We start from the raw sequence: 23,441 nt of genomic DNA on the forward strand, positions 1-23,441 counted from the left end.
CGCGGCCTCCGCTTTTATAGGGCGAGGGGTGGGTGGGGCCGTGCGCAAAAAGGGGCGGGGCTCCCGCGCGCCCGGCACGCGCGCCGCAGCGGGCCGTGCGCAGCGCCGCCGCTTCCCGCCAACGGCCCTCGCGAGGGCCGTGCGCAGAGCATCCCCTCCCCCCTCCCCCCCCCCCGCCCCCTGCGCGCGCTCCGCCATTAAAGGCCATTTCTCGCCTTTCGCGCGGAGTTTTTGCCCCCTTCTCACCTCCCGGTCCTGCCTTTTTCCTCTCAGCGTTCCAGAATGGGAAAAAAACCTGCCCCATCATGTCCACTCCTTCGCACTGCTCTCTGGGACCCTGCAGTGGGCCCCCTTGGTGCACCTCATGCTTTGCCCCGTCTCCACACCCAGAGCGAAGACTCCTCAGCACCAGGACTTTTCTTCCCCTTCCTCTCCATGGATGAAAATTTCCATGCTTTGCCCCCCTCTTTTTGTACCCGAAGGAAGCATTTTGTCACCCTATAGCAATTTAATGAGCAAAATGTTAATATATATTACTCTTGCCATCAATATATATGGTTTTACTGCAGGGTGCAGCTCTGTGGGGGCTATCAAATGGATGGGTCTACCAGAGCGTTTTTGCTCTGTTTTATTTTTCCAAGGAGTGAATCCATCCAGAGACATTTGCAAGGGAAACACCCTATGAGGCTATGCCACAAAAGTTGCCTCTTTTTTGCCTCATGTAACCTTTTTTCACAAAGCTGCAAAAGGCCAACAGTAAGAAATCAGTAATTAGTTTGCCTGCTAATAAATGGATGCGATAACAGAGTTTTGTGGCCTTTTTGTGTTTGTACAAAGACTTGGTGTTTTGACTCTGTTGCATGAGAGTCGTGGCCCGTTAGAGCTTTGCTGGTTGGTGTTTTCGCTGAAGATAACGATGTTTTCGGTCCCCTTTCAAGGCCACAACAGGAGCTGCAGGTGCTCGGCAGAGATCCAGCGTACTCGGAAAGGAGAAGTCTTTGGCTGATAAGGTGTTAAAGACTAAGCAAAGCCTTGGCAAAAGGGGGAAAATACAGCCTAGCGCTGCTGCTTTCCCCCACAGAAATGTGTCTCCCATGTACCAAAAAACTACCATCACCCTCTGGAAAACAGAAGGTTGGATAAACCCACAGAGCTTCATATTTATTACTTCACACTTGGGATTGTTCCCAAATGCACGTGAGAGGCAAATTCATCATGTAAATTGGCTTTTTTTTTAAAACCTACACGCACAAATTAAAGTATTTCCTCTCTCCCAACTCTCTGGCCCATGATTGCACAACAGAAGTTGTTCACTACAACAAACATGGTGTAAGCGTTTTTTAAAGCTGAAACGTAGGCCTGTAGGGAGTTGTACCAACATCATTTATGCATATTCTTAAAGAAAAGGTTTTATGAAATTGCAATCTCAGCCCAAAGTGTCAATATGGAGACCATTTTCCTTCAGAGTTGGTTATACCTCCCCATTGGAAACGCTCCGTGTTTGCTCACGTGTCATGTTGGTGCAACGGCCGCCGATGCGTCAGTGACGGTGTTTTTATTTCACACGTCATTATCACGAAAACTTACATTGACGTGAAGCCACCGAAAGCAGCTACTTTTTCTCCCACAGCAATGGGATGACCCGCATCCTCCCTTCCCAAGTTGCAAACGGTGGTTGGAGGGAAGCATCATTTGTGCAGAGATTTCTCTCCTGGAGAAGCCCTTGGAAACATCTTTAATTTCCCGAGGAAATGTTTCCGTCCTGCTTTCTTAACAAAAAGAGTCGTGGATTCGGCATGTCAAGGACAAGCCGACCGTGGCGTAGCCGCCACGGGCAGCGACAGGCCACCAGGCATGGTTAATGCAAGGTGGGAACAGGGAGCTGTGGCATTTTGCAAGAGCTATTTGCATGGGGGAGCAATGCCAGGTGATGAAGAACCCAGCTAGAGCTGGGCCGGCTAGCTTTGGCACATATTTGCATCTCCAGAGACCAAATACAGGGTTTTTAGACAATGATGCTGATCTTTAATTTTTCAAAGAAAGTCTGCAATTTCAGCTACAGTCATTGCACAGGGACAGAGTGAAATCTGTGTCACGGTGGCAATACTGTGTTGAACTGGAGAGAGGAAAACATGATGTCCATTATAATCTGCAGCGATTGCAGTTTTACTTGGGAAAAGCTTTTTTTCCCAAAGAGCAGGCAGTAAATGCCTGTAAATCATACTCCAGGATCCTCCCATCAGATCCACACAAAGCTTCCCTTGCTGCCTGTAACACAGACTGATCTAACAGGAGGACTTTGCCTGAGGAGACAGAAAATGATTCTTGAAATCAGTAGATGCGTGCAAGCAAAACGTCAGTAGTTTAACTGAAGTCTCAAAAGTCCACTTTGAAGCAAGAACTCCTTCTATATCAGTGGATAAGAGCCGTAGCTGGCGATCCCACAATGATTTGCATGGTTTCTTGACATGCGGATATAGCCCTCGTCGCCGAAGCGCACGCCCCAGCTTTGCAAAGAGGAAACAAACAGCTAGACATTAGAAAAATTAAATTCCTTTTTTCTGTAAGCGAGATGCAGCCTTATCAACATCACAGTGTTTTTGAGGCCTTTGTCAGAGAGCTTTCTATAGGAAAACGATGACACAAAAACATTCAGACTTCCTTGCTTCTGTGATGAAGTGTTTTGATTAACAGCTACATGTAATTTGAAATTCCATAGTGAGTTACTACAACACCCTATCAAGTTCCCTATCAATAAAGGAAACTTAAAGTCAGTATAAGTGTATTTTAAATGCATTTAAAGTTCCTTAATACTGGTAGGATGACATAAAAGCGCCTTGACATGGGGAAGTATGAATCCCTAGAGAATATTTTAAGGACTGATATGAACTTCCAGCTATATGACAACTCCCATTACACAAGCATCCAACTGATGTCCCTCTAATCAGTCTGTATAAATATCAGTTGTTATAAGAAATTCTTCATCTGAGGATGTCAATTTGAGCAGTGGGAATCACCCACGAGAAGCATATCACTATATAGATAAAAAGAGTTCTGTGACTTACTGTGGTGCTTTTACCTGTTTTTCACGAGCCAGTAATCCTTCCCATCGAGAGTGCCATACCCGATCACAACTACTCCGTGATTCACCTCCTGGGTGCACCGTGGGTCATCATACACACCTGCAAAAAAAATGGATTTTGGGGAAAGCATGACATCAGACCATCAGGCCACGTCTTTGCATCGTCAACCTGGTAGGACTGAATTCAACCCCCCAACATAGTCATTGCTGATAGCAGCTAATGCTACTAACATATTGACGTATTAATGCTTTCACCTAGGAACTAAGCCAAGACTTGCCAAATTCAAACCAAATTTAAGTTTCATTAGCTTTACGTTCAGAGAAACCTAGAAGAGAAAAAATGGCCATGGGTGTGTGTGGCCTCCGGAGTAAAAGGACATACCTGACCTGTACAAGAAGAACGTGGGCTGGGTTGCATCTATGGCGACAGATACTGGTCCAATATTGGCTACAGCATCCTTCAGGGCTGCTTCGTCGGCATAGGGGAGCTCAACGTACTTGGAACAAGTGGCAGCTCGTGTGGAAACATTATACTGGCATGTCCCGTTCTGGTAGGAGCGAGAGTGAAGTGAAAAGAAGAACCTATGGGGTCCACCAAGCATTCACATAAGTGCTTTCTATCAGCCCTCTTTTCCTCTGCGCTACCCTGTTCTTCACTCTTCTTTCACATTCTTTTTTTTTTTTTTCCCCACATAATTTTTCAATATGCAGAATTACAAAAAAGAGGGCTGGAAGGACCTTGAAGAGATCGTCTTGCCCGTCTCCCTTCCCCACAGCCGGAATAAACTAAATCATTTCAACACAAGTCTCTGCCTTGTTTCTAGAAACCTTCAGTAATAGTACTTCTACCACTTCCCTAGAGAAAGTCATTGCTTCCTCATGCTGCCCATCAGAAGATCCTCCTTGTGTTTAACCTAAATCTCCTCTATTTTAATTTAAGTCCATGGCTTCTCCTGGACAGAGACCAGCTCCTTTCATCTCTGTAGCTGCATTATGCATGTTTGAACACTTACATTTCACTTTTCTTCCGTAGGCTTAGCTGTTGTTCCTTTGACCTTTTCCCACAGGCCATGTTTTCAAGACACCAGATCACTTCAGGGCATATCTTTTGCCTCTGGACATCAAGACTCTCGGTGTCAAGATCACTATTTTCTTATTGCTCAGCAACGTGAAGCTGCCACCAGCGGCAGGCACGGCACCTTGCAGTCCTAATAAAGCATCTGTTACCTGTGACTTTTCAAAATATTGCGTGACCACAGTTCACTGGAATCCTCTGCCCACTGAAATGGTGAAAATATCAATGTCCCATTTTTAAACTACAGAGGATGGAATAATCCATGGAGGAGAACAGCACCCAGGTGTCCTGCCTCGTCTTTACCTTGCTTTGCCCCATACTTATCTAGGACAGAAGTAAACGTGTAGAAATTCTGGCTCCCAGTCCAGTTACTTACCCCGTAGAAAAAAACATGTAAAGACCTCTTTCTTGGGTCTGAAAGAATCACTTGGGGTCCCTGTGCAGGAGGGCAGAACGACCGCACTGCTTCCCTGCTCGCTTTAAAGCCCTTGCATTTCCCTGCGGATTTCACATGCTATCCCGGACTGATGCCCACCTGCGCCGTGTACGGGTAGGAATCGTCCGAGTCGATTCCTTGGTTGTCTATGATGTACTGGAAAGCTCCGGTCATGAAACCTCCGCTGCAGCCTTTGTTCCCGTACATCATGGAGCAGTCGACGAGGTTTTGGGCGCTCAGGGACACCAGCTTGCCCGTCTTCAGCTTCACCTGGGCTTCCAGGGCTCCCACGGCACTGAAGGCCCAGCACGCCCCGCAGGCGCCCTGCAAAAGCCCCCGAGACGCGCTCAGACGCTGCCCTGCGGCGCCCGGAGCTGGGCGGGCGCAGGGAGACGTCGCACCTGGCTCTTCACGGCCGTGACGCAGCCCTTCTCCCGCCAGTCCACAGTGTCCGGGACTTTGCTGCCGGCCATCGGCCGGTACGTAGAGGTCCGGTTTCGTTGTTGGGGAACTTTCAGCCCCGTTAGCAAAGCTGCCACTTCCTCGCTGGTCTGGCAGGAAAACAAAACAAACAGTCTGAGCCGCTGGAGTTAGCAGATTTGGGAAGATCCTTGGCGTTTCATTTTTCACATTTAATTTCTAGCCCTTCATTGAGAAGAGGCCAAAATAAAATAGGAAGCTTGACTCCAGCACCAAAAAGCCCTAGTGGCTGACATGTTTCCTCAAACAATACTACAATCTTGGGGTACAGAACGATTCCCAAATATATAGTATGACCAGGAGCAAGTCCATACGCCCCAAATGCTGCATTAAGAAGGAGCGATTTCGTCATGCCAGATTGCCTCATGCCAGCAGGCTGAGCAAAGGTGGCACTTGGTGCCATGCCTCCTGGAGACCAGTAGAAGAGGATGGACAAAGAAGGGTTGCGGGAGTTTTTTCTGCTCCAGACCCACTTATCGTCCTTGTTAATTGTCCTCTCAGGTAATTATGAACAGAGACAACCCCCTTCTGAGCCCGGTGGCCGGGGGGGGCTTCACCTACCATGTCTGCCAGGTGGTTCATGCCCAGCTCGTAGGAGTGCAGCCCCAGGGAATGCTCCAGATTATGCAGCGTCACCAGGCGCAGGTTCCTCTCCCATGTCACGCGCCTCTTCCCTTCCTCTTTCTGAAATCAAACCCAGCCCCATAGCGCTGTGGTGGGCAAAACCAGGCAGGGGTCTACAGGCCTTCGGCAGCCGTTGCAACCCCCCGGTCTGCGCTGTCGTGCCGTGCAGGACTGCCGGGACCTCTCCTGGCCAAATCCCCCCGGGAACCGGCAGCGCTTCGAAGCACCGTTGGCCGGAGCGCCGCTCCCCGCTGCAAAGTGCGGCCGCTCCTGGTGTGCGACGCCAGAGCAGCACCCGCCGCGTTGGGGCCCCAAGTCACCCCATGAGCCAACCCTACCTGGTGGCGATACTCTTTGCCGTGGGTTTTCTTCCAGAGCTGCCAGTGCCAGTCCAGCGCGGGGTCGGGGTGCCCCAGCGCCGCAGCGAGTGCGGCCAGGAAGGCGCCGCAGGCCAGCAGCTTCATCCCACTCGGCTCGGACCGGAGAGTTGGAGTGACACTGCGCACAGGCTGGGAGCGAAGGACTCAGCGCCGGAGCCGGGCCGTGCTTGACCCCTTGGTGACAAATCCGGTTTGGTAAGGTCGGGGATGTCATCACCAGGCTCCCTCGCATGCCCTTTGCGGGATTCCCACACCAGGTGATGCCGACGGCGCCTGTCCTGCCCACCCGGACAAGCACCCCGCAGCCGCACTGCCCACCCCGCTGTCCTGCCACGTATGCTCAGCGCCTGTAAGGCAGGAGAAGGGCAGGGAAATCCCATCCAGGACCCAGAAAACTCCCTTGGGGAATAGCCTGCCGGGCCCGAACCCTGCCTGTTCGGACACAAACACGCAGGGACACATCCAGACGTGTGCGTCGTCTCGCAGTTCCACCCTGCCTGGGAAACCCTCCTGGGGGGGAGGCTTACGCATCCCCTGGCCAGGCGGCTGTTTTGACATACCTACATTTTCCACCACCTTAAAAAGCAAAAAATCCTATTTTCATCCGGCCCTTCCCTACCAGCTCCTGGGGAGGGGGCTCCCACCTAGAATTCAATTGGCCACGGAAGTCTTGGAGGAGATTAGAGATAAAATGGAGTCAAACTCCACTACGCAAACATCATTTCTTTGATTTTTTACTTCCTCAAAGCTCGCTTGTCCCGGAGTAGGTTTAAAATACGATAGCACCCAACGTACCTGAACAGCCTGCGGCCAGCGCGGGGCTCTGGGCGCAGCTCTTCAGCTCCCTGGCGGTGGCGGGGTGCCAGGGACAAATCCTGTGTGCACCCAGTGCCTGCCTGCTGCTGGGGTCTCCGAGAGCTCTGGCACCGGGCGCGCTGCAGCTACGACTTGTCCGACAAATCACATGAGTCAGGAAATGAGGAAATGCTCTGATTTCGTTTTCACTTAGCTGGGACGCGACCTGTCACACCACTCGCGGGTTTATTTGAAGCGGCCGGTCCAGCATCTGAGAAAGTGAAGCGCTTTGCTGTTCCTGGCACCCCCAAAATTAACGTAGAGGTGTTGCAAAGCTCCCAAAGTGCTTTACTGGCTTGTAGGGCCGGCGGGCAGGAGCGGGGCTTGCAGTTGTGTTGTGGGTGACTAACATGGTTTTGCATTTCTGGGGCTCAGCGCGGAGCTGAGAGACGGGACGAGGCTGAGCATGGACCCCCCCTGCAGCTGGTTTGAGCCAGGCAGCGCCCTCGGACCAGAACCGAACTCCCATCTCACCGCCGTCGCGCATCAACCAGACCAAAGCCAGCTCTCAGAAAATCGGATTTATTCGCTTTTCCGTGGGGAAGCGCAGAGGGGAACACACGGTTTGAATATAACGATTGCACGGAGCCGAGCCTGCTGTATCGGCGGCCAGCCTCGGCGCCGCACGGGCAGCGGGAGATGCATTTAATGCACATTATATTGCAGACGTTGCAGTCGGTCTGAACACGCCGTCAGCAAAGTCTCCGGCAGCAGCTGGAAAAATCACACGCCAGCCTCCGCGCCGGGGCTTCCTCTGGGATCCCGCGAAGGCGAGCCAGGCAGCAAGGCGCGTTTCTCAGCATTGCGAAGCACCTCGGACATAAAATGGCTGCAAGAAACCATCTTCTAGGAGAGGAGGAGGAGGCAAAGCAGTGTCACAGGAGCTGCTGAGATGGAGCTGAGTCATTTTCTAAAAGGCAGCTGTGGCTGCCGGAGATTGCAAGAGTTAGCGATGACACCAGAGAGCCCGTCACCCAGATAACTGAAATAATTTCCGACAGATGACCCCCTTTTAGTGGATCTTCTTGGGGAGGGTGAATTAAGAGGTCATACTTGACAAGACATTCGAAGAGACCGACTGCGATCATTCAGAGTTTCTGCTGCACATCTGTAAAAATGCAACGGGATTCTTAAACAAGGCCGGAGTAGATCCAGATCAGCGGGGCGAGAGGTGGCATCCCAAGAGCTTATCTCGAGGCAGAGAGCCCCCCCTTAGATCTGAGGGTAAGAGGCGTAGCTGGCGATCCCACACTGGTTTCCGCGGTTCCTCGACATTCGGATGTAGCCCTGCTCGCCGAAATGCACTCCCCAGCTTTGGGAAGAAGGAAAAAGCAGCATTAGACAAGAGGAAGACGGCCCCTTCCTTCCATACCATCCCCCCATTTTTTAAACCAGGCCCCATCTCATCTCCGTGCTGCAGACCCGCTCGCTCTTCCTCCCCTGCAGCCACAGGAATAGCCAAATTCACATCTTTTGCCCCGAAAGGCCAAACCTCCTGAGTGCCTCCCTGCCCCTGCCAGATTTTGCTGCCATTAACTCTTCCTGGGGGGCGGAAGGAAAGAAATCATTTCTATGCGTTGGAGTGAGTTGAAGCCACGAGGGAAATCCCAGGCAAAGGTGTGCAAATTGTTTTTGTATATTAAAAACATGTTTCGCTTTGAAAAAAATCCGACCAAGGCTGGAGATGAGAGAGACAGGAGAAAACTGGTGCTTTTTTAAGCTAACTCCGACATGAAGATAAGGAAGCTTCGTTTATAGAGCTGCCCGTATATATATATAATTTTTTAGAGAGATAATGCCTTTCGGTTGCTAAATGGAGCCTTGCTGACATCACAGCATTTTCCAGAGATGCGCAGGTTTGAGCGGGGCTGTTCCCTTTCGACGCTTTGCCTCTTCTGGTTTGGAACTTTAAACGGTGCAGAAACGCTCGCGCTCGCACACGCTGCAAGGCGAGCGGCGGCCTGGCTGCCACGCTCCTTGACGCTGCGCCTCCGGACTGTTTAAACGAGGGGATTCTCCGGAGGCAACGCCGGCGCCTCTCTGAAGCAAACCTGCTCGGTGTCTCTCCTCCACGGTAAGCTGAGAAACGCCAGCTCTTGGCTCCGGCTCAGCATCCAGGAGCGTTTGAAACGCTGGAATTTCCCGCGGCACAGAAAGGCCGGTTTGGAGCCAACTCCAATGAGCCGTGCAGAAGCGATTCGGGTGACTGTCATCGATTCAGGTTTGTATGGCTTAATCGAGGGCCCTTAAACGTACGTAAAGAAAGCTGACGCCCATTTAAAAGCCATTTTATGTTACCGGGACGGTACAAGGAGAGCTGCCCTAGGAATCAAGCCCTAAGACATGCGTCGCTGGCACGTTTGTGAAATCTTTGGGGCGCCCCTTTGGCTCAAAGCTGAGCCGAGGAGAAGCAGCCCAGCGGCTGCGTTCCCTGTACCTGTTTTTCACGAGCCAGTAGTCCTTCCTGTCCGACGTGCCGTAGCCGACGATGAGCACCGCGTGGTTCCCGATCTGAGAGCAACGGGGTTCGTCGTAGATACCTGGAAGGCGTTTGGAAACACCTTTAAGACAACCGGCCCCAAATCAGAGTGAAGTTCGCTCTCCGGTGGGTGTTAATCAATGCCACAGCCGCCTGTCGCCAAAAAAGAGGGCAACGCCAGCAAGACGCACGTCAAACCCGCAAAGCTTTAAATTGGAACGCGTCGGGCTGCGGGAAGCAGAGCGCAGCCCTCGGTCGCTATTCCCGGCGCTCCGCCGGGAGACGCACCCGCCTTGTACAGGAAGAACGTGGGCTGGCTGCTGTCGATGCCGACGGAGACGGGCCCCGCGTTGGCGACGGCATCCTTCAGCGCGCTTTCGTCGCCGTACAGGAGCTCGACGTAGCTGGAGCAGTTGGCTGCCCGCGCCGCTGGGTTGTAGTGGCACGTGCCGTCCTGGCAAAGGGGCAAGGGGAAAACCCGTCGGCTCCTGCTCCGTGTTACCTGCGCGGCGCAGAACTGACGCCCGCAGCTTTAAACGCGGATGCGCCTACGGTTTTGCCGAGGTGGATTTTCTTTGGAAGCCACAGGACTGTGATTCTTCCATTTTAATGGTTCGGCAGCCCGGGCTGAGCCGAGCGTCGCCCAGGTCTGATGCCCACCTGCGCCGTGTACGGGTAGGAATCGTCCGAGTCGATTCCTTGGTTGTCTATGATGTACTGGAAAGCCTTGGTTCTCCATCCGCCTCCGCAGCCTTCGTTCCCATAGCTCCGGGAGCAGTCGACGAGGTTTTGGGCGCTCAGGGACACCAGCTTGCCCGTCTTCAGCTTCACCTGGGCTTCCAGGGCTCCCACGGCGCTGAAGGCCCAGCACGCCCCGCAGGCGCCCTGCAAAAGCCCCCGAGACGCGCTCAGACGCTGCTCTGCGGCGCTCGGAGCTGGGCGGGCGCAGGGAGACGTCGCACCTGGTTCTTCACGGCCGTGACGCAGCCCTTCTCCCGCCGGTCCACGGTGTCCGGGACTTTGCTGCCGGCCATCGGCCGGTACGTAGAGGTCCGGTTTCGCTGTTGGGGAACTTTCAGCCCCGTTAGCAAAGCTGCCACTTCCTTGCTGGTCTGGTGGGAAGAAGCACACATGTGTTCGCCACGCGCCACCCAGGCTGCCATCGGACACGGGGAGAAACTGCGTGACGGGAGAGCGGATCCGTCCGTGCCTGGACGGCCGTGCCGTCCTCGCCAGACGCACGTGGCCCGGTTTGTCCTTGCAGCCTACGGGAACTAGCACACGCGGGCAAGGCATCCGTGGCGCGACGCCTTTCATCCCCGGCCCTGCTCGACCGAAAGCCCGGCATCGCGGTGCGCCCGAGCCCCGCGGCCGGCGGGGGCTTCACCTACCATGTCTGCCAGGTGGTTCATGCCCAGCTCGTAGGAGTGCAGCCCCAGGGAATGCTCCAGATTATGCAGCGTCACCAGGTGCAGGTTCCTCTCCCATGTCACGCGCCGCTTTCCTTCCTCTTTCTGAAATCAAACCCAGCCCCGTAGCGCTGTGGTAGGCAAAATGGCCCGGCAGCCATTTCAACCCTTCATTTTACCCCCGTGCAAGGCTGCCGGGACCCTTCCCGGCCAAAATCCCCCTGGGAACCAGCAGTACTTCCAACCCGGGGGCTCCTCTCCCCGCTGCAAAGTGCGGCCGCTCCTGGTGTGCGACACTGCCGCGTCTCGAGCAAGGAGGGAGCAGCCAGAGCAGCACCCGCCGCGTTGGGGCCCCAAGTCACCCCCTGAGCCAACCCTACCTGGTGGCAATACTCTTTGCCGTGGGTTTTCTTCCAGAGCTGCCAGTGCCGGTCCAGCGCGGGATCGGGGTGCCCCAGCGCCGCAGCGAGCGCGGCCAGGAAGGCGCCGCAGGCCAGCAGCTTCATCCCGCTCGGCTCGGACCGGAGAGCAATGCAGTGAGGCAGCGGCAGATCCCCAACCTGGCTACAGCAGGGGGTTATACTTCCCCCCGCTGCTGTTCCCAATCCCACACGTTCCCTTTGCACCTTTTTCCTCGTCTGGGAGCTGTCTCTAGTTGCACAGGGAGGCTCTGCAGCCCCCAGTGCAGCCGCGGGGCAGGATGGGACCCTCCCTCTGCATGCGCAGCCCTGCATGCGCACACACATGCCCCCACGTGTGCGACACCACCCCCAGGAAGTTCCCTGTCTGGAAACTCTGAGCATCCCCAGATATTTCCTCTTGCAAACAGCCGGTTTCCACCTCCGTCAGTTCAGCAGCTCTCGAGGAAAAGGAGCCGCCGGGGGAGAAGCGCCGAGGATGAACTCCATCCCCGCCAGGTGAGCGCAAACCCTTTCTGCATCTTCGTCCTCCGCCCCGGCGAGCACCTCCCGGCAGGGGCCAAACCACCCGAGGGGAACGTCTGACGTACCTGCCTGGCCGTGGGGCGCCTTCCCGCGAAGCCCGGCTCGGCCTGGGGACGAGGGACCGGGACGAGCTAGGGGGACGCGAGAAGGTCCCTCCGCTCCCCGCCGCGGGCTGCAGCCTGGCGTCTGGCTCGGGGAGCCGGTGAATGAGGAAATGCTCTGATTTCACTTTCTTTTCTCCCCGCTCTTGTTTTGAACAACCTTGACGTCCCAGCAGGCCCCGACGGCAGAGCCGGCGTCCCTCGTCCCCTGCGTCACGTGCCGGGAACCAGCCCAGACCGTTCGGGCACCTGCGTCTTGGCGCGCGGGCGAGCGCGAGCGGGAAAATAACTTACCGGTGAGTTTGTAAAGCAAATATCACCTTCCCTCCCTGTTAGCGCCTGCCCCGAGCTCGGCTGCGCTCGGTTCCAATTTGTTGCATTAAAAGGACCACTCGGATTTGGGATTTAGGGGTTTCGGTTTCAAAACGCCCCTCTCGAGGCGCAGGGATTTGCAGAGCCGATGCTGAACGACTCCAGCACCGTCCCCTTTGGCTCCGGCAGCACCTTCTTCTCCTGCTCCACCCCAGGCTCCTGCCTTCTTGGGAAAGGGAGGGATTTTTCCAGCACGACAGCCCCTTCCCACCACCCGGCCGGGGCAGCACAGAGCAAAGCAGCCCGAGCTTTTATTCCCAACAGTGTTTATTTTAAAAATAAAATCGTATCATTCTCAGCAGCCCACTGGGACTCCGAGCGGGGTGGGGGGAGACAGATGGGACCCACGGTGAGGCCGGATCCGCACCCTGCGCAGGCGGAAGGCGGCAGAGCCAGTGCGGCGCTGCCCACCTACGCTCTTCCCGGAGGCAGAGGCCGGCGTGGGGCCCGTTTGCACGAGCGTCTCTGGCCGGATCAGACTCTCCGGAGCCGACCAGGCCTGGCCCCGAGAGCATCCAGGGCCGCGGGAAGGAGGAACCCAGCGCGTGCAGCGGAGGGGAAGGGGGACGGCGCCAAGCCCCGGGAAAACAGAGCGAGGTGGGGGCTAATCACGCCGTCCATCTGCACCGGAGAAGCAGGGGGCAGCCGGCAGCGGAGGCGGCGCGGCGCGGGAGCGGGCCGGGAGCGCTCACATCTTGGGGAAGCTGGCGAGGTTGGCGACGCCGCAGGCGTTGTTCATGTTGCGCGCCAGCAGCACGTAGCCCTTGTTGCCCCACTCTTCGCCCCAGCTGCGGCGAGAAAGGGCAGGTCCTGAGCCGCCGCCTTCGCCGCTGGCAAAGCCCGGCCTTGGCCGATGCCCGTCCCATCCCGTCCCATTCCCATGCCGGCCCCCGCTACCTGTTCTTGATGATCCAGTGCTTGGTGCCCTTCTGCGCGCCGTAGCCCACTGCCAGCACCGCGTGGTTGATGTTCTGGGCGTTGCAGCTCTCGTCGTAGTAGACACCTGAGCGAGAGGGCGGCCGGTCACAGGGATGACGGGGCGCCCCGCCGTGCCTCGGTTTCCCCGGGCCGCCGCCGGAGACACGAACTCACCCCGGCTGTAGAACTGGAAGGAGGGCAGGCTGGCGTCGATGCCCACGGAGACGGGGCCGATCCTGGCCACGGCCCTCTTCAAAGCCTTCTCGTTCCCTTCGGGGATCTCCCGGTAGCCTCGGCACTTGGCCGCCTTCCCGGTGGGGCTGTACATGCAGCTCTCATCCTGCGAGGGACGGGGACCGGGTGAAGGCGACGCAGGGGATGGCGAGGGCACCGCCGGGGCGTCCCCGGGCCACCCTCCCGTGTCCCCCCCCCCCGACCTGGCCGATGTAGGGGTAGGCGTCCTCGGAGTCGATGCCGCGGTTCTGCCGGACGTACTCGAAGGCGTTGGTCATGTAGCCGCCGCCGCAGCCGTCGTTGTTGGTCACGCAGTCCACCAGGTTTTGGGGGCTCAGCGAGAGCAGCTTGCCCGTCTTCCTCTTCAGCTGCCCCTCCAGGGCGCCCACCGAGCTGAAGGCCCAGCACGACCCGCACTGGCCCTGCCGGGGACGAGCCGAGGTGACGCCGGGGTGACGCCGGGCACCGGGCGCCCCGGGGCCGCCCCGCTTACCTGGTTCTTCACGGGCGTCACGTAACCCTTCTTCCTCCAGTCCACGGCGGCCGGCGCCCGCTCGGCCTCGTCGGCGACGTAGAGGGTCTCGTTGCGGCGCGGGTGGCCCCGGGGCGCCTTGAGACCCGTCATGGTCCTCACCACCTCCTCGCTGGTCTGGGGAAGGAGCCGAGGCGGTTGAGCATGGCTGAGGGCGGGCAGCCCCGGCGGGCTTTCGCTCCCCGTCCCTCCCGGCGCGGTGTCCCCCCGCCCTGTCCCCGGGCCACTCACCATGTCGCCCAGGTGGTTCATGGCCAGCTCGAAGGTGTGGGTGCCCAGCGAGTGCTCCAGGTTGTGCGTGTTGATGTACCGGAGGTTCTTCTCCCAGATCAGCCGCCGCAACAGCTCGTCCGTCTGCGCCGGAGGGCGAGACGGCGCTGGGGGCCGGCGCGGGATGCCGGGGCCCTGCCCGCGCCCCCCACCGCCGCTCCAACTCATCACACCCCAGGTATGGGGGGCGAATAGATCAGCCCCACGGGGACACCTCCAGTCCCACCAAACCCTGGGAGCCCCCACATTTCCAGGGGGCTCCCCAGTCCCCAAATAGCCCGGAACCCCCCCCAGGGGACCCCGAAGGGGCCACGGCGGAGGGGCGCCCGGCCCCGCCGTACCTCGCCGTTGTACTGCTTCCGGTAGCTTTTCTTCCACAGCTCCCACTGGGCGTCCAGCGCCTGCTCGGGGCGTAGCTGGGCCACCGCCGCGGGGACCAGCAGGGCCAGCAGACTGGGCCACCACAGCCTGGGGGACGGTGAAATGCTGGGGGAACGGCCGCGGCGGCCGCCCGAGCCCGGGAGGGCTGCAAGGGGGCTGGGACCCCGTGCCCACCCCGGGTTTGCGCCGTGGGTGGCCAGGGCTCCGTGCCCACCCCGTTTTGGGGCTGTTCACCCCGCTGTTGCGCTGCAGGGGACCCGGAGCCCATGTCCACCCCGACGCTGGGCCGTGGGTGACCTGGACCCTGCGCCCACCCCGGTTTTGGGCCACGGGAGCCAGTACCCACCCCGATGCCAGGCAGTGGTGGCCGCGACCCCGTGCCCACCACATTTTTGGGCAACAGTGGACTGAAATCCCAAGCCCACCCCATTGATGGGGCTCAGGACCCTATGCCCACCCCGTTATCGGGCTATGGGGGATCGGGACCCCGTGCCCACCATATTTTAGGGCCACGGAGGGGCTGGGACTCCGTGTCCATCCCTGTTTTTGGGCCGGAACCCGCTGTGGGGCGGTGCTGGCCGGCCGCAGGCATCACATGAGCCGGGGCAGCTGGTTCCCATTACGGCGCCGCCGGTGCGTTTCCAGCAGCACCCGGCGCCCGCGGCTCCGCCGGGACCCCCCAGCTGCGAGGACACCGAGGTTGGGGGCGCAGGGAGCGGGAGATGAGCCGAATCCCGGAGTCCTGCCTCCCACACTGCCAGCTTTCCCTCCCAGTCCCCAGGGGCAGAGCAGGGGAGGGGACGGCGGCCTGGCACCACGCTGCCCTCACAGCCCCCCTGTGCCTCAGTTTCCCCCTTGCAGCCCCGAACTCCATGGAGGTCCGATACCGCCCAGTCGAGCCCTTTTGCCCCGCCACGTTCCCACCAGGCTCCTCCCCTGGGACGAAAGCCACCCGAACGCCCCGGCGATGCCCTTGCGGGCCCCTCTCCCTCCCCGGCCTGCTTACCCGGGCATCGTGCTGTCGTCGAGAGCGCGGCGCAGGCTGGGCCGGGGATGAGGGTGCTGCGGCCGCGGCTCTTTTATGCTGCTGGATTGAGGAAGTCGGAGGCAGCTGGAAAATTTGGGCAGTCGCCTGGGTTCTCTCAGGGCTGGGGGAGGGAACCGCGGCCTTGGCTCCCTCCCGGCTTCACATGATGCTCCGGGACAGAGCTGAGTCAGCTGGGGGCCTCGGGGGCAGCCGCCCGGGTCCTGCCCCGGGGACGTCCTCCTGCCCCGAGGATGTCCTCTTGCCCTGGGGTCCTGCTTCAGGGACGTCCTCCTGCCCTGGGGATGTCCTCGTGCCCTGGGGTCCTGCAGAGGGTCCTGCTCTGGGGACGTTTTCCTGCCCCTGAGTCCTGCCCTGGGGCCATCCTCTTGCCGCAGTGTCCTGCTCCAGGGATGTCCTCATGCCCCAAGGTCCTGCCCCAGTGACATCTTCTGCTCCAGGAGTGCTCTCCTGCCCCAGGCTCCTGCCCCAGTGCCACCTCCTGCCCTGCAGACATCCTTCTGCCCTGGGGACATCCTCTTGCTCCAGGGTCTTGCTCTAGGGACATCCTCCTGCCCCAGGGTCCTGCCTCAGTGCCATCTTCTGCCCTGGGGACACTCTCCTGGGGCTGGGGTGGGATGGGGTGATCTATTCCCTCTATTCCCAGGAGACCCTGCCCCAGCACCCCAGAGCGGGCTGAGCTCCCGCTGGCTTCAGGGAAGGTGCTGTGTGGCAGGATTAGACCTCCCTGGACATTGGGGGTCGTTGCATGACACCCGGGGCAGGTGGTGCCCCCTGTTCCCTGTGCTGACATGTGCCCACACGTGTGTCCATGAACACAGGACAGGACCCCGAGTGCCCAGCCTGGGCCCCATCTCCCCAGCAGGGTCACACCACGGCGAGCACCCACGTCTCACACCTGGCTCAGGCAAGGAGCGCTGAGGCTGGGGCATCGGCAAACACCGCCGGGGACGGGGACAGCTGGGGCCCCAGGGCCCAGCCTGCCCCCCCTGCCCCGGGCAGCCAAACCAGGCGGAAGCGGGGCCAGCCGGTGCTTTCTGCGGTGACTGGTGCCCCGTCACGCGGCTCCCCGGCAGGACAACTCAGAAAAGCCACCTTATTCACTGCCCGGAGGGCCCCAGCCAGAGCCAGGTGGCAGATGTCCCCTGCCTGGGCATCCCGCAATGGGGACGTCACCATCCAGCCATGAGTACGGGCATGAAGCAACCCCCGGGGTCGGCCCAGGAGCAAGGGGCAGAGTTAAGGGGATGCTGAGGGGCAGAGTTAAGGGGCAGCCTAGGCAGGGCAGATCCAGGCTGGAGCCAGCTCAGACACCTCTAAACTGCCCCCGTGTCTCTGCCCAACCTCGGGGTGCCCCGGGAGTGAGACACCCCCACCCCACGCCGGCTCCCTTGGGCCCTGGCTGCCTGGAAAGGGGTGGCTGAGTCAGCACAGGGTTCACCGCGGACTCATCACTGCCGGCAGCCAGCCCATCCCCAAGCACGGGGCCCTGAGTCGGCCGCGCGTGACCGAGGCGCCGTGCCGGGCTGTCCCAGCCCCGTGGCACGGTGACCCCCTCGGCGCTGGCCTCGGGAGACGCGGGGAAGCGTCGGTACAGCCGAGCGCTCCTGCCCCGACTTGCTCGCAGCCGCCGGACGCCTGGGTCCACGGAGGGAAGGAGGACGAGGGGGCAGAGGCAGGGGGGACGGGGCCCTTCCTGGGGGCTTTGGGCTGCGCCGCGTTTCGGGGAGAACGTGACTTCTTGCAAAGGCCCCAAGCGAGCTCCGGGAATAACGCGGAGATCACAAGCGCCCACTAATGTGCTCCAGACGGCGGCTGCAAGTCATTAAGAGGGGGAGGGCGAGGAAGGGAGGGAGCTCAGGGGAAAGCAGCATCCGCAGGGTCCGGCCTGGCCCAGCATGATCATCTCCAGAGCTGCGACCCCCCTGCTCTCGCCCAAGGCAGGGGATATGGGGGAGCTGTATCTGCCCCCCGGGGCAGAGGTGAGCAAGGAGGCAAAAAAGAGGAGACAGTTTTGAAAAAGAGGGAAAATATCTTGTTGTAAAATCTCTGCTACATATAGTTATTTGCAACCTCTGTCACAACACGGAGCCCTGGCCCACAGCAGGCCCGAGGAGGAGGGCTGGCTCCGGCCCCCTGCGACTGTACGATAAAATACCCCCCCCGGCATTGAAAAAAATACAATTATCAAAACAGGCTGCAAAGGAAACGAGCCTCTGCCCCGGGCCGCGGTCCCACCCCGTCCCCCAAGTCTCTGCGCCGGCCCCTGCGATGGCGCAGGTCCTGGGGGCCTCGCTGCCGGAGGGTGGTGGACACGGGGCCAGTCCTGATCCTCTGGGATAAGCCAGGTCGGCATTTCCTAATAGGTTCAGCACCATCTGCTGCCCTGGCTGTTTTCCCCATCTGCAGCAGGACCTGAAATCGGAGGGGGGTCTACAGCATCGCCCACCGTGGCTCGGGTGGGAGCAAAGGGCAAGACGCGCTCTGGGCCGGGGATGTGCAGACTGCAAAGCAGCAGGGGCAAGTCCAGCTCCCACCACCGCCCTGGGGCGGAGCGCAACAGCCGAGGGATGTCGCTTCCTCCGCGCCGATCGCCGGAGCTGTAGTTTCCTGAGCTCCCCTCGGGCACGTGGTACAACAGGACTCGATTTCTGTAGAAACGGGAATTTTCCTCCTCCTTCGCGGCTGCGGCGTTTCGGAGCATTTGGCAGGCGGGCACAGCTCCGCCGCTGGGGGACGGTGCGGCTCAGCGCTGGTCCTTGGCACGCTCCCGTCACCCTGCGAGCGGGTGCTGCGACGCCACGTCCGAATACCCAGGATAGTTAACACCTTACCACTTCACAAAATAGATCTCCTCTAAGCCTGAGGAACCTCCACAGCCCGACAGCCAGGGAGCTGGTGACAGTGACAACATGGGACGCGAAAGATCGCCACGGTCCAAGACGTGCTTATTGCTGGTGGCTTGATTTCCCCAGGTTAAAAAAAGGAAGGGGATGGATGCAGGGATATTTCCAGACTACCTAATAGGAGGTTCCCAACTTCCCATATGTGAATTTGGAAGCAGCGTTTGAAGTTTCAAATCTTCATTTTCCAACAAAAGCAGGAGAAAACAGGGAAAAGAGAAAAAGTTTTCTGCTCCGCTGTCAAGACGAACCACTCCGGGTCAGTGAAAACACCGAAGCTCGTTTCGCTTTACGCCGTTTTGCTCAAAGCTTCCCACGCGGCCGTTACCTGCTCAGCGTATCGCTGAAGTCTGCTCTCACAAGGGTCTCTCCTCACAGTAGCACCACGGAGACCCCGCAAGTCCCAAAGCCACGTCCGTTCCTTGCACCGCGCCGGGGAGAGGATGCCCGGGGTGTCTCAAGCGGTCTCACTCACACGCAGCAGCAGCCGTTCTAGGGGGGAAGGAGAGATTCCCAGCAGGTTTCATCCAGGATAAAACCAGGTTTCCAAGAAAGATTCCTGTTCTTTCTCCCCCCCCCTCCTTGCAGTTAAGCCAAACTTCTTTCCAAGTCAAACACGGCAGCGAACGAGTTTTCCTGCTGAAACTCAAGCAAGTCTTGCCGTCACAGGGGGATCAAAATGTTCTTCCAGCCCCTCCACACCCTGAGGAAAGCGAGATTTGCCACAAGTTTTTCCACGGAGGAAGCCAGCAGATTCAGAGTCGAGGTTTAAAGAAGAAATCATTCCATTCCCTGTCTTTCCTTGCTCTCCTCCATTTTGTGATTTGGCAACGGGGTCGTCATATGGCAGGAGGAATTTCTTCAGGGAGACCGTGAATTTAAGAGTGAACACTGCCGTTCTGAGCATGTAGTGAAAAATGCAGCTCCCCAGCAGGCCCCTGAGTGAATCCAGGGCCTCCCTTGTCCAGGGAACCAGATGTCCAGCTCCAAAGTGAAGGCGAGGAAGTCGACCTAGAAGTGGTAAAAATCGCATGGAAAGTGCAGGGCAGGTTTTCTTCCCCCTGCCCCAAGCTGACACAAAGCCCGTTGAAACATCGGTCTGTGGCAGCACGGAAACCATCAGCTGTAAAACTGATGCATGGAGAACAAAGCTACATACGTAATATTTTTATGGCTCGTAACTATCCTGTCATTCACAGGAATGACAGGGCCCCGAGGGAGTTTATAGGTCACACTGACTACAGAGGCCCATATTCATTGCACAGTTCACAAAGAGAGACGGGATCCAAACAAACCATAATGCGCCGGTGAACGTGGGAATCTAAATAAAAAAACACCCCAAAACAGAGACGCAGTAACAATCCTCCAGAGATGTCAAAGCTTCCTTTAGGGGGCGATTCCCAACCGGGAAGCCTGATCACGACAAGGATTCTTACCCCAGCATCCTCCAGAATCGCGTCACGCAGGGTTAACGCTTGGAAGAGTTTCTTCCAACATTTAAAAAGTTACAATACTTTGTGTTTGATAGAAAAGAGTCACGGTATAGAAGACTGAAATAAAAACAGTAAAAGCCACTTTATGGATTTGGGGAGCTGCCTGTAATCCAGGCAGGAATCCCTCCTACCAACCCAGTGTGCAGAGCAAAAGCCGCTCATGAGTGGCCCTGCGAACACGGGGACTTCGGGCAATGAGCGCAACTGCTCTGGTGGCACTCGAGTCCTGAAGCCTCCAGGCAAATAGTCGCCGCTGCCAGCGCTGCATGGAGGAGGTGCCCAAAACCACAGCATCCTCTTCCCGCGCGGGCCGTCCGCCCTCCGGGCTCTTGGGCAGAGTTTCGCCTCCAGAAGGTAGGAAGTGTTTAGAAAGTTCAACAGTCTTTGAAAAAAAGACTTAGGTGTTTTCCTTTACACATAGGTATTATATATAGTTATATTTTACTTTCCCTGGGGCTTATTTTATTCTGAAAAAGAAGGGAATATATTTAACTCTGGGAACTCTTCGTTGTTGTAGTTGGGTCCCTGGTCTCCCAGCATTGTCAGCATGTCCTGCGAAGACAACAAGGATACGGTTATTATCTGGGCTAGGTGGGTGCACTGGCAATTTAGTTGCGGACGAGTCTGTCATACTAGGTGCTAAGAGGACGCAGGGTTTGTATCCAAGGCTGTGGAGACTGAGGAATTTAAGCCATGAGCAGTGACTACACAGATCCCTCTGAAAACGGGGGACAACCCCTGCAAGCTGATATCTTTGCTCTGAGCGTTTCAGCTCTCCTCAGCTCAAGCACTGCTGGGGCAAGTCTGCCGCGTCTTCTAAACGGGCTTGCGTCTCCAAGCCGAGGAGCAGCAGAGGGGAAGAGCAGTCTGCACGCTCGACGTGTTTTGGGATTTTTGTTTAAATCGGAGCCAGAAGGGTTAGTTCAACCACAGAGCTGTTTGGCAACGACACAGGGCCACCGCTTCACCCGAGCTCAGAGCAGGAGCTTCACGCTCATCCTACACCAGACCAAGACGCAAAGCAAGGCCAGCCAAGGCCTCTCTGCCCTCTCCTCCCCACCCCCAGCTCCATCAGGTTATTCACAAGTTTGAGACCTCACCGGATATTACAAACTACAAGGACAAGCTCCCGGCGTTTCAGCCTACTGTCCGCACTTGGGAACTGAAGCCCATTCATTCCCACAAGATGGGCCCACACAAGGGTCCTCACTCGGGAGGTTAAGAAAAGCACCGTCTTACTGAGAAGACCTCAGGCTGGCTTGGCTGCGGCTGCTGCACGTGCTGCTCCCCGGAGGCCGGGCCGTGGTGCTGTCCTTGCCACTGCGGCCACATCCCCACGCCTTCGGCTGCACGCGTCTGGAAGGGGGCAGAGGTCTGCGCTGCCTCTGTGGCTGTTCAACAGGGAACAAGTCAGCAAACGTTTCCTAGCTCAGGCTGCGGTGTCTACGATCCTTTAACGGGACGGGATCTACCCCCCCGGGAAAAGCCGCTAAACTATCACGCGCAATAAGACATTTGCGAATGCCCATCTACGGGGTAGAACAACAAATGCAGGGGAATCCCACAGGTGTTTTGCTCCCCCCGCTCCAACCAGCCTGCAAATTGTTTGAAACATCTGCTCTAGAACCCCACACTGAGACTATGAAGCTGAAAAGGGCAGCGCTAGCCGGGACAAGCAGGGATTTAGCTGTGCACGCAACGCTTGGCCATTCACAACACACATAGCAAGCATTCCGCCTCGGAGCAAGGAACGTCTGACTGAGGCTCCCAGCTTTCCTCTACGGGGATTTTGTCATCACCCCATCAACTTTCCTAGCACCCCAAGCCATACTCACTGAAGCCTGTGCCACGGCCAGCAAGGTTTGGATAAGCAGGCCCGCTGGGGGAAGCTGTAGAGCCAGGGGCTGTCATAGGGCTGAAGGAGGACGGCGTGCCTTGGAAAGTCCCCATACCGAATGAAGGGGGCCGAGTCTTCACTGTCTGGGATGCCACCTGCTGCAAGACAGAAGGAAAGATGAGAGGAAGAAGAGAGAGATGCATTTATTCTGACCTTCATCTTCACCAGGGCGGTAATTGCTGGACTGGGTCAACTTTGCAGCTAGGTAACTTGTCTCCAAACAAGACAGCATAAGGACAGGGTGATCTCCCATCCTTGCTGATCCACCTTAAACCTTCTGCAGAAGGGCTCCTCAATGCAAGGTGCTCATCCTCGCCCGTGTTTGCGCAGCACCTAGCACAACAGCAGCTCACATGAAGTGGGAGGAAGGAGAGAAAGGGTCCTAGAGCACTTCAAACACTTGGAGCAGTAAATGTGTTCTGTCTCTGACCTCTTCCTCCTCTAATCTCTCCACTGAGCCTATTAAAACCAAAAGCTACAGCAGACTGTGTCACAGAGGGGAGATGTCTTCCCTCAAGAGCGCAGAGCAGCCCTGTCACCTGCTGGGGTTTCACCTCTTTGAGCCGTTCACTTCCCAACATGAACAGTCAGAGGCGCTCAACACACAGCACTCCACCATCACCAGCAAGTGAGAGCAGGTCGATTCATGCCAGCAGAAGGGCTCTGTAAAGCACTGGGGGCTCAGGGCCTGCACCGAGGGTTCGGATGTTGCTACCTGAGGCGTGAATGTTGGCCGTGTCCCCGGAGCCCAGTTGGTTCCGCTGACCTGAGCGGGGTTGGAGTGGCGCGAAATCTGTGCTAAGATCCGGCCTGCTGACGTGGGCTGCTGCTGGATAATGTTCACAGAAGGTACCATGCTGCTGCTCCTGGAAGAGGGGAGAGGCATTCTCAGAAGGACGCTAGGTATCACATCACAGGACAAGGAGGCACAGACACCATCCGTGCAGGTTACTGGGGGAGGAAAAGTGCGGGGCAACTTTGTTCCCGTGCCAGAGCCCATCCTGCTGCCCTGCTAGGGGCGCAGCCAGCAGGAGCTGCTAGGTTTGTGGGCAAGGCTGCCCACCCAGCTCAGCTGCTGGGCTAGGATCCAAGCGATGTCACACAGGCACAGACTATGTGGGAGCACTTTTATGGACAATCACTGCCAGGCAGAGAGGGGCTGGGAGCCCTCAGCCCTTGCAGGGGGAGGCATTAAGAGAACAACCACAACTACAGGACAAGGTACAACTCACAAGCATCCCATTCGAAGCACGTAAAGTCTCACCTGAAGTTCTCTGCAGGCCGCGTGGGGGTGAAAGCATTTCCCTGCTGAAAAAGGGTTTGGTTGGCAGGCACTGTGCTGGCAGGAATGGCTTTGCTCTGGTCTGCGGAGAGAGGCACGTTCAGGTTAGGGCTGAGACGGTCTCAGCAACGGGAACAGGGACAGAGAACTAGTTAGCGAGAGACGTGCTCGCGTGAAGGGAGACCGTTTTGAGCCAAAGCATCAAGCACGGCTGTTGCTTATCCAGACATGGACTCCAGATGGTTTCGT

At 57.7% G+C, this 23,441-nt stretch overlaps 4 protein-coding genes across 10 annotated transcripts in view; all 4 read right to left on the bottom strand.

Moving 5' to 3' along the window:
• Nucleotides 1-1,995: 1,995 nt before the first annotated feature.
• Nucleotides 1,996-6,241, bottom strand: LOC106495149 (cathepsin S). The gene is made up of 7 exons (XM_013955552.2): nt 6,036-6,241; nt 5,635-5,757; nt 4,995-5,144; nt 4,693-4,917; nt 3,465-3,630; nt 3,080-3,182; nt 1,996-2,507 (listed from the first exon to the last, which is right to left on the bottom strand). The coding sequence occupies exons 1-7, from the start codon at nt 6,159-6,161 to the stop codon at nt 2,408-2,410; spliced, it is 993 nt and encodes a 330-aa protein (XP_013811006.2). The 5' UTR covers nt 6,162-6,241; the 3' UTR covers nt 1,996-2,407.
• Nucleotides 6,242-7,481: 1,240 nt separating this feature from the next.
• Nucleotides 7,482-10,544, bottom strand: LOC106496842 (cathepsin S-like). The gene is made up of 5 exons (XM_067313153.1): nt 10,374-10,544; nt 10,072-10,296; nt 9,700-9,913; nt 9,370-9,472; nt 7,482-8,244 (listed from the first exon to the last, which is right to left on the bottom strand). Exons 1-5 carry the CDS (start codon nt 10,542-10,544, stop codon nt 8,145-8,147), a joined length of 813 nt encoding a protein of 270 aa, XP_067169254.1. The 3' UTR covers nt 7,482-8,144.
• Nucleotides 10,545-12,498: 1,954 nt separating this feature from the next.
• CTSK (cathepsin K) lies at nt 12,499-15,692 on the bottom strand. The gene is made up of 8 exons (XM_067313190.1): nt 15,579-15,692; nt 14,533-14,659; nt 14,153-14,275; nt 13,883-14,038; nt 13,593-13,811; nt 13,330-13,495; nt 13,135-13,240; nt 12,499-13,025 (listed from the first exon to the last, which is right to left on the bottom strand). The coding sequence occupies exons 1-8, from the start codon at nt 15,584-15,586 to the stop codon at nt 12,926-12,928; spliced, it is 1,005 nt and encodes a 334-aa protein (XP_067169291.1). The 5' UTR covers nt 15,587-15,692; the 3' UTR covers nt 12,499-12,925.
• Nucleotides 15,693-17,629: 1,937 nt separating this feature from the next.
• ARNT (aryl hydrocarbon receptor nuclear translocator) overlaps nt 17,630-23,441 on the bottom strand; it is a 30,470-nt gene continuing 24,658 nt past the window's right edge. For 4 of the 7 annotated variants that reach the window (XM_067313540.1, XM_067313537.1, XM_067313538.1 and 1 more), the window contains 5 exons: nt 23,175-23,274; nt 22,626-22,776; nt 21,849-22,008; nt 21,253-21,404; nt 17,630-20,565 (listed from right to left, as the gene is read on the bottom strand). In XM_067313540.1, the coding sequence (XP_067169641.1) occupies nt 20,476-20,565; nt 21,253-21,404; nt 21,849-22,008; nt 22,626-22,776; nt 23,175-23,274 (653 nt within the window). In that variant the 3' untranslated portion in view covers nt 17,630-20,475. Of the gene's footprint in view, nt 20,566-21,244; nt 21,405-21,848; nt 22,009-22,625; nt 22,777-23,174; nt 23,275-23,441 lie in introns of all 7 variants that reach the window. The other 3 variants (XM_067313541.1, XM_067313536.1, XM_067313539.1) reach the window with 2 other exon arrangements.

This window comes from Apteryx mantelli, chromosome 31, assembly GCF_036417845.1.
Source record: "Apteryx mantelli isolate bAptMan1 chromosome 31, bAptMan1.hap1, whole genome shotgun sequence".
Taxonomy (NCBI): Eukaryota; Metazoa; Chordata; class Aves; order Apterygiformes; family Apterygidae; genus Apteryx; species Apteryx mantelli.

Bases quoted from the DNA above. Each gene is read 5' to 3' on its own strand.
- LOC106495149 (XM_013955552.2), bottom strand. From the start codon at position 6,161: ATGAAGCTGCTGGCCTGCGGCGCCTTCCTGGCCGCACTCGCTGCGGCG. The intron at 3,183-3,464 runs GTATGTCCTTTT...TTTTTTTTGCAG, and splicing joins GTTCTTCTTGTACAGGTCAG to GTGTGTATGATGACCCACGG. The intron at 2,508-3,079 runs GTAAAAGCACCA...CTCTTTGCAAAG, and splicing joins TACTGGCTCGTGAAAAACAG to CTGGGGCGTGCGCTTCGGCG.
- LOC106496842 (XM_067313153.1), bottom strand. From the start codon at position 10,544: ATGTGTGCTTCTTCCCACCAGACCAGCAAGGAAGTGGCAGCTTTGCTA. The intron at 10,297-10,373 runs GTGCGACGTCTC...GGGCTTTTGCAG, and splicing joins TCACGGCCGTGAAGAACCAG to GGCGCCTGCGGGGCGTGCTG. The intron at 9,914-10,071 runs GTGGGCATCAGA...TGCGCCGCGCAG, and splicing joins CCTACCCGTACACGGCGCAG to GTAACACGGAGCAGGAGCCG.
- CTSK (XM_067313190.1), bottom strand. The intron at 13,496-13,592 runs GTCGGGGGGGGG...CGTCCCTCGCAG, and splicing joins CCTACCCCTACATCGGCCAG to GATGAGAGCTGCATGTACAG. The intron at 13,026-13,134 runs GTAGCGGGGGCC...TTCTCGCCGCAG, and splicing joins CACTGGATCATCAAGAACAG to CTGGGGCGAAGAGTGGGGCA.